Genomic DNA, 13,326 nt, shown 5'->3' on the forward strand with positions numbered 1-13,326 from the left:
GTAATGATCAGGTTATTTGCCTTCCAATCAGTTTATCGGAGTTCGATTCTCAGTCGTGGAATTATCTAAATCTTTCAACAATTTTTTTACACACGGTGTCTAGAAGCTCGTGGTATAAGCGGGAAACTGATGTATCTACATCACGTCGAGTCGAATTTTTGTTGTATATCTTTTTTTATTTGAATTTTCATTATCAAGTATATTTAGTCAGAAGTTGGATTTTTTTAGGTCATATTTGAAGAAAAAAAAATCAGTGTTTTAAGTAATGTTTTCTCTCTCTGTAATTTTAAGGCCCTTTCTCGGGTTAACAGAGTTTTAACAGGTAATAATGTACAATTCGGCTCTCATTTTAATATTCGTCATGAGTAACTTGAAAAAATAAAACAAAGAAAAACAATGTTTCTTCATTTTACTTGAATTCGTTTTTTACTTTTATTATATAATTATTAGTTCTTCATGCTGACACTCTATGTAGGTAGAGGCTTCAAGCCTTAGACAAATTACGCTTTGTTATGCGCGCATATTCTGTTCGTGGCATATACTTATTATATGTTGGGGTGACACACTACGCTATATATATATAGAGGGGATCAAATCAATTGGGGAACTGCCGCCGAATATCATTTTATTGTATCTTTGTATTGTAAAAATAGATACATTTAGGAGTAGGTATATCAATATTTTTTAGTAATGGCATCACCAGGCTTATCTGGCCAGGGTTCATACCAGAGAGCAACTGGACAAGCCCTTAGTAAATGGAGATACATACTTACAAGCAACTCGACTTTCGTTTAGCGTACACGCTATACTACAGGTTTTCCAATAAGAGGTGTTATTTTGAATAGCCCGCTATTTCGGTAGATGTTACTTTTGAAGCTATCATTTTTTGACATTGACAAGTAGAAACTACTCCATTAATAAAAGTGGAACGATACACGCTTCAACAACGCATTGAAATTATTAAAATTCACTCGAGTGAATCAAATGCAAATCATCTTGAGTGATGAGGCCCATTTCCACCTCGGTGGCTTCGTCAACAAGCAAAATTGTCTCATCTGCGGCTCGTAAAACCCAAGAATTATTGTTGAAAAGCCTCTTTATCTTCAACGTGTGACTTTTTGGTGCGGTTTATGGTCAGGCGGAGTCATTGGATCTTACTTTTTCGAAAATGAGGCTGGAGCAACAGTTACGGTGAATGGATCGCTATCGAGAGATGATTAATGATTTTTATGAGCAAAATTGGATGGTATTGATCTGGACAACGTTTACTTTCAACAAGACGGCGCTACGTGCCACACAAGCAACGAAACCATTGATCTTTTACGATTGAATATGGGAAAAAACAACGGATTTTTTTTTCTTTTTTACTTCCACCATCATGCAGAATCACCGCCCGAAGTTTGTGCACTTTACTCCCTGTACAATATCCCGTGAATAATCACTATTTTCCAAAAAAATCGATACAAGTGTTATTGTTGAAGTGATAAATTAAGGACTAAATGCGTTTACACCTTGCGTAGTTTCTTGTCGTAGTAGACGATAGTTTGTAATGCGTGTGGTATGTCTGCTGGCTCTATGCCAAGGTTCTGGGTTCAATCCCGGAGCTCGACGCATACTTGGCCTATTGTTCTTCTTCCTTTTCTTTTTACACTTGATTGGTTTAGGGATAGTGGATTGATTGTATCCGTGAGATGAATAAGATTAGTCTAATGTCTAGATGTCTAGATGTCTAGAATGTGCTGTGCTGTCTGCGCGCTTTTAAGTGGGTGAAATGATGTTGTGCTTTTCCGTGGTCGTGTTGTATATATATTTTATTGTTAATTTGTTCACAATTTAACATTATCCACTAAGACCTGGTGTAGGTAGGTACCAACACATAAAATTAGAGTTGCTGAATACTAAATAGATTCAGCGAAAAAGCAAATAATCATACGTAACATTCTACGATTCAAAAATACATAATTACACGTAACATTCTAAGATTAAATAATACATAATTGTACGTAACATTCTAAGATTCAAAAATACATAATTAAACGTAACATTCTATAATTCAAAAATACATAATGATACTTGTCATTCTAAGATTAAAAAATTCATAACTGTACGTAACATTCCAAGATTCAAAAATACATAATTATACGTAACATTCTTAGATTCAAAAATATATAATTATAAGTAACATTCTAAGATTCAAAAATACATAATTCTTATGTTTTCAATACATCTAATGAATTTTTGCCGTCGTCATTATAATAGTTGGTAGTGTAATGATCAGGTTATTTGCCTTCCAATCAGTTTATCGGAGTTCGATTCTCAGTCGTGGAATTATCTAAATCTTTCAACAATTTTTTTACACACGGTGTCTAGAAGCTCGTGGTATAAGCGGGAAACTGATGTATCTACATCACGTCGAGTCGAATTTTTGTTGTATATCTTTTTTTATTTGAATTTTCATTATCAAGTATATTTAGTCAGAAGTTGGATTTTTTTAGGTCATATTTGAAGAAAAAAAAATCAGTGTTTTAAGTAATGTTTTCTCTCTCTGTAATTTTAAGGCCCTTTCTCGGGTTAACAGAGTTTTAACAGGTAATAATGTACAATTCGGCTCTCATTTTAATATTCGTCATGAGTAACTTGAAAAAATAAAACAAAGAAAAACAATGTTTCTTCATTTTACTTGAATTCGTTTTTTACTTTTATTATATAATTATTAGTTCTTCATGCTGACACTCTATGTAGGTAGAGGCTTCAAGCCTTAGACAAATTACGCTTTGTTATGCGCGCATATTCTGTTCGTGGCATATACTTATTATATGTTGGGGTGACACACTACGCTATATATATATAGAGGGGATCAAATCAATTGGGGAACTGCCGCCGAATATCATTTTATTGTATGGGATCTGTCACTTTTACAGATGACAGCCTCGTAATTACGGCGCTCCATAAATTGTTAATTGCATAATTTTCAAAAATCGCCTATCTAGCAGATCACAGCGCATATAGTCGCCACGCCCACACTCATAGCACATCATCTTTTTAGGTGTGACAGGTCTGTATGATATTTTATATCAAGCCATATGGAATTCTATAAAACGCTTTGAACTTATAGAGTAATTCTCCCCTTCATACAAATTTCAGATGGTGAAAAATATCGATAAACACTTATCATTTAAGCAACACGTACAAAAACTTAAAGAAAAAATTATCCCACTAATTGGTGTATTTGGTAGAATAGCCTTTTACTAACACAAGTAACGACGGGATTATACTTTAGTTTAATCCAGTCGCATCTAAATTATTTAACTATAATTCGGGAAAAAATATACATTACATATTTAAACGACCTACAAATAATACAGAGTAAAGATATAATTTTTTTTAAATTATAACTCAGATATCCCCACATTAAAAGTATAAAGGAAACGAAATGACTGAAAATCATAAAACTGTACGAACATAACATATGCTTATATCTACAAAATCCAAGATGTATGTATACACACGAAAGCAACATTTATAAAAATATCACAAGTACATGAACACTACACAAGACAACATAATAAACTATAAACACATTCAGCAAAGACTGAAAGTAGCAAAAGAAACAGGCCGCAAGGGTGTACACATATACAATCTCCTTAGCCTGGTAAATAGAATGTATGAAACATCTGTAAGATTAGCGAGCAAAATTAAAATGTACTTATGTAAGTTGGGTTGTAAAATGTACTTATGTAAGTTACGTAGTAAAATGTACTTATGTAATTTAGGCAGTAAAATGTACTTGTGTAAGTTAGATAGTAAAATGTACTTATGTAAGTTAGGTAGTAAAATTTACTTATGTAAGTTAGGTCAGTGGTTGAGTGGGCATAGCGCTTGGGTCTCACCCGAGCGTCGCGTGTTCGATTCCTCGGCTGGCTAAGTCCTCCATCACAACACAAGCAACATTTTCGGCTTTCTGTGATGGTAGTAGGAGATTTTCAAACATTGTTGGGTTATTCGTAACCCGGGAATATTTGTCTTTCTTTTTAAAAAAAATTTAAAAAAAAAAAAATTTAAAAGGTAGTAAAATGTACTGGTGAAATTCAGGTGGTAAAATGTACTCGTATAAGACAGGTAGTAAAATGTATTTATATAAGTTATGTAGTAAAATGTACCTATGTAAGTTAGGTAGTAAAATGTACTTATGTAAGTTAGGTAGTAAACAATTATATTGAGATTTTTATTTTTAATGTGTACTTTTAAGTTAAGAAAGTGAAATGTGTTAAAAAAACACTTTAAAAAAATTCAAATAATTACAAACATTCCAACATAATTTTTGTCAATGTTTTTAATAAATGATTTGAATAACGTTTATTTCATTTTGTAACAGGGTGATTCCAGTACCCCGTCATACGTAACCAGTTTGGACAGCAAATCAGGACTTCAAGAGGGAAATATACTAGATATTGACAGCCAGGATCCCAGCCAGTTCCAGCCTATCAATGATAAAAGTAAGTACCTACCAACAGAGAAAAATTAGTATTGCTGAATGAAAATCTCTTTAAATTATTGGTAATCCAGTTAAAAAACTGGATTGCAGGCCCTTAACGAATGAATTGATAGGTTTCCTGATAAACTGTTATTAAAATACGAATGTATTATCACAATATCGGAACACGTGTTGATAAAAATCGCAATATTTTGGCGTTTTGTCATCATCAAAGATATTAGAAGAACGAGATGTGCTATGAACAGTTCATACTGTGCGGAATTGTTTTGCCCAGTGTCGCCGGTTTTGTTCACCAATACTACTGCACACCTTCGCTTACGCTAAGGTATCCGCACTAATACATAGAACAGATTTCTGTGCGTACACGTCCCGATAGTATTCAAAGTACCCTAATTAGGTAGTACTCTGCCTACGGTCCGGCGGCCAACATAGCATATCTCGTTCTTCTAATATCTTTGGTCATCATACATATATTTTTTTATTTTATTTTATTGATACAAGATTTACAGGGTACATATAGTTTTTGAGATATTTCACTCTCCATGCTAGGGATGACCCTGTGTAATGGCGTTTGAATTTTACAGTTTGTACAGAATCTATACATTTATTAATGTATAGATTTTAATATGAAAAAGAAAAATGATGTAAAGCTATTTTAGGTTGCAAGAAGAGAATGGAGAAGTTAGAGAATTATAAGAAGATGAAAAATTTGAGGAATTATTAGTAGATAGATCACACTAATTCATTATGTATGTTTTGTCTGAAAGGTGATTAAATTGATAGAGTGTAGAATGAATGTGTATTGTAGTTGTAATGTATTCCGTGTGTAAGGATCCATTTCGTAATTTGTTTTTTAAAGGAATGGGGTTGACTCGCGGTTTTTAGGTTTTCAGGGATAAGGTTAAAGATTTTAGGAGCTAGGAAGAAAAATTGTCTTTGAGCTGACGTGGTTTGTAGTGAAGGTACTTTGTAGTGACTATTGGTTATTGTTTTGGTGGTGTAGTTGTGTTGTAAGAGAGTTTTGTTTTTATATTTGAACAGGAAATGTATGTAGGAAAATTTTAGGTGGAGTTGTCGTATGTTTAAGACCTTATACTCTATGAGGAGTCGAGTGGAGGGGCGTATAAAGACAATTACGGGTGCATGAACACGTGTTACGATATATTAGGAATTTATTAAAAGTTTATCAGGAATTGGCCTGCAATCCCGTTTATAACAGGATTACCAATAATTTGAAGAGATTAACAATACTCATTTTTCTCCTTGTGATCTTTTATTTGGTACCTATTTAGTATTCACTGGAGAGATCTGATATGCTGATAGTTAAGTGTGTTGTGGGCTTGTATCTATGCCAGAACTAAAGATTATTTACCCTTACTTCAAATAAAATTGGTAAAGAATGTCAAATTTCTTTTATTAACAGTCAATCAATCTCATTGGCTTGGCCGAGGCTTAGCAGTTGAAACGACTTACTCAAATTAGTGGCGATATCAGTTTGTTTAGATTTCGATCACGTTTTTAAAGATTATCTGTTTAACCTAATGTAAATTGCATTGAACGCGGGAAATGCCGGTAGACATAACTAAGGGTTTTCCAATAAGAGGTCTTATTTTGATATTCAATCGTAAAAGATCAATGGCTTCGTTGCTTCTGTGGCACGTAGCACCGTCTTGTTGAAATTAAACGTTGTCTAGATCAATACCATCCAATTCCGGCCATAAAAAATCATTAATCATCTCTCGATAGCGCAATCCATTCACCGTAACTGTTCCTCCAGCCTCATTTTCTAAAACGTAAGGTTCAATGACTCCGCCGGACCATAAACTGCACCAAACAGTCACACGTTGAGGATAGAGAGGCTTTTCAACAATAACTCTTGGGTTTTCCGAGCCCTAGATGCGACAATTTTGCTTGTTGACGAAGCCACCGAGGTGGAAATGGGCCTCATCACTCAAGATCATTTGCATTTGATTCACTCAAGTGAATTTTAATAATTTCAATGCGTTGTTGAAGCGTGTATCGTTCTATTTTTATTAATGGCGTAGTTTCTACTTGTCAAATGTCAAAAAATGACAGCTTCAAAAGTAACATCTACCGAAATAGCGGGCTATTCAAAATAACACCTCTTATTGGAAAACCCTGTATAAAAAATCAACCCGTTTAAAGTTTTATTTACTTATAATACGTCTGTTTTCAATTTTCGACCTAGTTCCGTCATCTCTTGGGCCGGCTAGAGCCAATTTGAAAGATTTCTTTTTGTACCTTCCTCCAGAGGGACTGGTGACCATTCAGTGACTGAGTTGACATCGCGTTTGGGTCCCACCCATGCGTAGTGTGTTCAATTCCTCGGCTGGCTAAGTCCTACATCACAAGACAAGCAACATTTTCCTCTTACTATGGTGGTAGTAGGAGATTTTCAAATATTGTGAGGTTACGTTTTGTCGTAACCCGGGAATGTTTGTCTTTCTAAAAAAAAGAAAAAGGGACTGGCTCAACACTGCTGTGAACTTTTAAAACATTTAAAAAAAATCGTTTTACTGAGGATTGATACTTCCTCCCCAGGGACTGACTAAAATTAGTGAACCGTCAGCTATCCGAACCGTCGGCTATCACTTAAGCCAAATCCTAATTGGATGGTACCGATATTTATTTAATAATAATAATATTTGGCTAATTTATATAGCGCCGTTTTCGTGATAAATCACCTCAAGGGCGCTGTACAAATATATTTCTTAAATAGTTAATACTAGAACTACTGACTTATCTCTAAGACTTATATCTAGTGACTTACGACTAAGGCCTATAACTACTATCTTAACGACATATATACCTACGAGTATTTACATATTTAGCAACTTACAACTAAAATTAATATTAACAATCTAATCTTACTAACGCCAGAAGAAGAAGGAAGTTTTATTATATTAGGGTGTTTTTATTGTTAGCTAGATATATATGTTAAATGAATGAAATTAATGAATAAAATCAATCGTCAATCTTAAACGCATCTAGATGATTCATATGCCAACAATTAAACCGATTGACTTATATATATAATGTATCTTTTTAGGAAAGCTAACTATGAAACAATAAATAACGTCCTTAATAGTATTGATTGGGATGCAGAATTTTTAAACCTATCAACCAATACTGCTATTGACCGCTTTTATACAATTTTATATGAAATCATTCGATTAAACGTCCCGTCAAAGGAAGTTCATATTAATAATTCTTATCCCTATTGGTTTAGTCCAGCCCTAATAAAACTGACTAAGGAAAAATATAAAGTGTTTAAAATGTGGAAAAGGTGGTCCAATCCTTTAGACTACCATGAATTCTGTATCCTTAGATCAAGGCAAAAGAAATTGTCTAGAGAATGTCTTAAACAATTTATAACAAACGCTGAACTTAATATATCTCGTGACCCTAAAAACTTTTGGTCTTATGTTAAAGGAAAAAAAAATAATTCTGGTTTGCCTCATGTTATGAAACTGGGCGAAGTGACTGCTGAAAATCCTTTCGCAATATGTAACCTGTTCTCACAGCATTTCGTCTCCACCTTTAATTACAACACTATTTCCGATGTACACTCTACCAACTATCATTTTGACAATCAAGTTAATATCTCCTCGGTATCAGTTTCAAAACAAAAAATAGAAAAAATAATCGATACTATTTCTAGCTCACTGGGTGCGGGTAGTGATAAAATTCCGGCTTTCTTTATCAAAATGTGTAGCAAGGTAATCTCGAAGCCCCTATTATTGCTCTTTCAATCCTCATTGAAAGAAGGTATCTTTCCTGATCGTTGGAAGAGTGCTCTCATCACACCTGTTTTTAAGTCTGGGGCTAAAAATGATGTCCAGAACTATCGACCGATATCTAAATTACCAATCTTTAGTAAAATTTTTGAAAAAATTGTTCATGAACAACTATATAACTGCATCGAGTCTGTAATACTCGTGAACCAACATGGCTTTATGAAAAAAAGATCGGTTGTATCTAATCTTGCCATTTTCATTGAAAATATTACTAAATCAATGGATGATCAAATCCAAGTTGACGTAATCTATACAGACTTCTCAAAAGCGTTTGATAAAATTGACCACAGTCTTCTTTTGTCCAAATTACTAGCTTTGGGAATTCATGGGGATTTATATAGATGGTTAGTCTCCTATCTTAATGGGCGCACTCAGGGAGTAACAATAAATGGCTTCATCTCTGAGATTGTAAATATACCCTCAGGTGTGCCCCAAGGATCTCACCTGGGACCGTTACTGTTTACAATTTTCATCAACGACATTATAAAATGCTTTAATTATGCAAATGTTCTACTTTTCGCTGATGATATGAAAATATTCCTGCCTATTAATTCTATAATTGACTGCTTTAAACTGCAAGAAGATCTGTATAGGCTTAATGATTATTGTATCCTCAATCGTCTCAACATGAACACTTCTAAATGTTATGTAATTACCTTCACTAGAAATAAAATTAAGTTTGACCATAATTATCATATAGCTGGCCAACTACTCAAAAAAGTTACACAAATTCGTGATCTAGGTGTTATACTTGACAGTAAACTTACATTTGAGGCTCATATTGATATGATTGTTAAGAAAGCCCTTAGAATGCTAGGATTCTTATTCCGTATTGGAAAAGAATTTAATAATATCATAACACTTAAAATATTGTATTTTTCTTATGTTCGCAGTCATCTTGAATTCGCTTCTCCCATATGGAATCCTCAATATAATATTTACATAAATCGCATTGAAGCCATCCAAAGAAAATTTGTCCATCATTTAAATTTCAAACTAAATTCAAACCTTGACGTAAACAGCTCGATGGACCTTTATGGACTTAAGCCATTAAAAACTAGAAGAGACTCCGCAGATATAATATATCTCCATAAAATTATCAACGGCTTTATTGATTGTTCTCCCCTTCTGTCTGAAATTAATTTTAGAGTTCCGAGCGTTAGAACTAGAGAAAAATCACTTTTTCATCTCCATAAATGTTCTACTAATATAAGACAAAATGCGTTTATATTCAGAGCCTGTAGTATATTTAATAAGAATTTTAATGATATGGACATATTCTCAAGTAATTTAGGAACCTTTAAAAGATATGTAATAACTAACATTAAATAATTTTAAATATTCTACTTGAAGTTATCATGTTATTGCTTTGAATCCTTTCCAGTTACTTACCTTCCAATTTATACTCATGTGTTCAATTTAGTTGTAGGTATACATTTATTATATTGTTATTATTGCTATTGTGTAGTGTTATTGATTGCTGCTGTGTTGAAATTTTACAATACATTTTGTTTTGAATTTTAGTTGGTTATTAGTATATCAGTTAAATTTAAATTTTTGAAATTTAGCTGGTTATTAGTATATTATTTGTGTTCCTAGATCTGTTATTATTTTTTATTTATTATTTACAATTTTGTATTTTTTGTAAATTTCTCAGGCCACGGGTACAGAACCCTTAGTTTCTTGTTTTAATATTTTTTATTATTATTATAATTTTAAGTGAAAATCTGTTATTGGATTTTATCTTTATTATTTAGTTTATTCTTATATATGTAAATAATCTGTTGATTTTCCCAAATAAATAAAATAAAATAAAAATATAAATGCGGTAAATTTGTATAATGTCATCCAATTTCAGAGAAATACGTGTGTGTGTGAGAGGGTGCCACCAATAGATGATAGAATGCATTGTCATCGATAACGAATCTATCTGCCAAATTTCAGCTGGATCGGATGTCTGGAAAAGGGTTAATTTTCACTTCTAAGATTTAATTTCATCAATTCAACCAAGAAAACAAAATGGTAATTAAATCAGGTGTATTTAAAAATATATCGTATAAATAAACGAACATAAATCACAAAGCTCACACATGTAACAATAATTCAACATTATGTAGTGATTACTTTAATTGCCGCCAGAGCGGGAAAAACGTAGCAAAAAGGAATAGTTTGAATTTGAAAATAGAGTGTTTAAAAGCAAGATGGCGGGCGAGGTGCCGCGCGCCAAATGGCGCGAATCTTCCTTTCATGTCTGTCGGCTAATTATATTAATTGCCGTCATACTTCCGGCGACACGGCATGTTTTTCTTTTGCATTTTAACAAAAAATCATGGTTTTTTGTTTACGTAACACAATACATATATTATGACGAGCCAGACTTCTACGAAGAGATCTTCAAACCTTATAATTATGTACTTATAATTACGTTACAATATACAAAGAGACCTCACTGTGCGAAATGTTGTAACCATGAATAAACCAAACAACCAAGTCTTGAACTCAGATGATGCATGGTTGTCACAAATTAAGTAAATTAGGTATTTTGTTGTGAGTCGTAAATAATTAAAAGCCAATTATAAAATATTCTAAGGATATCAGTCATTACGTTAGTAATATTTTGTATTGATATGGCAGAAGTCGTGAAGTCCATCAAAATCTCGTTCAAGTCTTGACTTATCTCTTTTGTTTTGTTTCCTATTTTTGTCATAGCATCTTTTATTTTAACATTTCACCTTGTATTAACTCCGTGTAATATCTAATGTGTTAATTGGACTTGATCTGTTAGTAAATTAATAAATAATATTAGATAGTTAAAGAGATAAAGTTTATTTCAATTAAACCACTCTACTAATATAGTCCTACTTCATCATTATACTGTTATATAGTTTAATATCGTCAGCAAATATTTAAAAAAAACACGAATATTTTAAGGTCCTAAAGAAGACCCTTGAGGGACCCCAGAATTTGCGAGGTTTTGAAGCGAACTGTCCATAAACTACGTATATTCTGTTAGAAACACATAAAAAAAAAAAAAAATAAAAATAAAAGACGTACGTACTGTTAGACAAATAATTATGGAAGAAAAAAATCAGTCTGTGTGAGAAACCAAAGTTTTCAAGTTTGTTTAGTAATATCGTAAGGTGATATACCTTGTCAGAAACTTTCGAAAAATCATTATATGAAACGTTTGCTAGACTTGTTCATTGTTATCCGAAATATTTGAGACATTGGTAATCCGTGAATACTTATAAATTAGTCGTTGTAGATCTGCCCTCTCTGAAACTAAATCCATGCTGCTGTTTTATGAGAAAAGGTTCTACTTTTCTGTAAGCATTTTTTGTGTGATTGGTTCAAATAGTTTGGCTAGTGCCGAAGGAACCGCTACAGGTCTGTAGTTAGATACACAGGATTTGTCACCGCTCTTGCGTAAGTCTGTGACCTTTGAGATATCAATTGGTCAGTGAATTTAAGAGTTAAGTAAAATATTGAGAGGTGACATTAATTTATTGTTCACGTTTTGCTTTCAGGATATTCTTCCGCTGGAGGCTCCAGTTTGGATTGTCTCAGTCTCATTGTGGAGGGACTGACAGATCGAGCTAATAGGAAAAGGGAACAAACCTGAAGATATAGTTGTTGTAAAGTGCTCATTATAAACAAATCAGCTACACGAAGGAGTGTGTTTTATTGATATTTAAAATTTTCACATTTACAAAGCGTTGAAATATGTATATAGAGGGTGTTCTTATGATAGTTCAGTAGACCAAAGAATCGTGTTATTTTAAACAAAGAATATTATTTGTTTAAGCCCAATGACGTTACAATATATGTACATAGACGCTCTATAGAAATTTCAAAGTGGCAAGCAAAATGTACGTCAATTGTAGTACCTACTTTAGATTTCGTAGTTTTAGTACTAAACTGTAACGCGTCGCGTAAGGTCGAGTGCTACCTCGAAGTAAATTGCTTTTATAATGTGTCATAATGCCCTCGTGTGTGATGAGAACGTCTTTCAATTACTCGGCAAACATTGGTAAAAACCAAGGAATGACATTTCAGGTGAATACCTACATGTTAATTACATGATACAGTTGTTTCTTGAGTTTAGAACATGCAAGGCCAAACTAAACTTCATTGTTTGAAATAGTCTAATAGTCTAATTTTACTTGCGGTAAAACAACGTAAAAATCTGAAATATCAACAAGAATCGCTGCCATTTTCAAACTGCCGTTGCTCTATTATGACACTTATTGCTCTATTATCACTTGACACCTCAAAATCCGGCGGGCTAGTACTAGTACTCTAGTCGACCTCGAAATAGTTCTATGCAACTTTTGAATACGAAAACGCCGTCTGGTCCTATTGTTTGTTTCGTTCGCATACAGACATTTTTTGAATGTCTATATTTGTCATATGAACAACTTTTGAATTAAGAATTTACTCAGAGTGTTTCTTATCCACATTTTATCTTAATTTTATGAGACAATAACAATTCTGCATGTACATATTGTAATGTCATTGTTTAAACTAAAGATAACTAATTTATGTGCAATATTTTTTAATAAATTTTATCTGATGAATATTACTGTGAAATTATTGCAATATTTATGAATTTTAAAAATAGTTTTCCCTCAAAGGAAGTTTTATATTTATGTTACACAAAGATTTGTTCAAATGTATTATTACCTCATAGCTCTTGTAACTACTAAGACTGTTTAGTAGTCCCATGGTGCTATCTCCCATGTTTCCTATATCCCCTTGACAGTACCTAGTTTAATCCTATAACTAAGTTATCAGGGGTACCCTACGACCCGTTATTAAAGTTAACCGAGGGAACCAAAGGAGAGCGGAGAAGAGAGATGAGGCTCTCTACCCTTGTGGGGCCTTCAGGAAACCAAAGAGAAGTGGAGAGGATCGCTGAGGTTACCTCTGCGAATTCTGCACAAGGTCTCAACCATCTGAAGCCAATGAGACTATAGCTTTCCCAATTGGAGTATGTGATGAGGCTGAAGGTAG

At 33.2% G+C, this 13,326-nt stretch overlaps 1 protein-coding gene across 2 annotated transcripts in view; it reads left to right on the plus strand.

Annotated features, from left to right (window-relative positions):
* Window positions 1–12,851, plus strand: part of nau (myogenic-determination protein nautilus) — a 48,245-nt gene extending 35,394 nt beyond the window's left edge. For both annotated transcript variants that reach the window (XM_089648313.1, XM_089648314.1), the window contains 2 exons: window positions 4,376–4,496; window positions 11,841–12,851. In XM_089648313.1, the coding sequence (XP_089504439.1) occupies window positions 4,376–4,496; window positions 11,841–11,935 (216 nt within the window). In that variant the 3' untranslated portion in view covers window positions 11,936–12,851. The remainder of the gene's footprint in view (window positions 1–4,375; window positions 4,497–11,840) is intronic.
* The last annotated feature ends 475 nt before the right edge of the window (window positions 12,852–13,326 follow it).

Source organism: Hesperophylax consimilis, chromosome 27, assembly GCF_061612785.1.
Source record: "Hesperophylax consimilis isolate HC1 chromosome 27, BYU_Hcon_1.0, whole genome shotgun sequence".
In the NCBI taxonomy this organism is placed as follows: domain Eukaryota; kingdom Metazoa; phylum Arthropoda; class Insecta; order Trichoptera; family Limnephilidae; genus Hesperophylax; species Hesperophylax consimilis.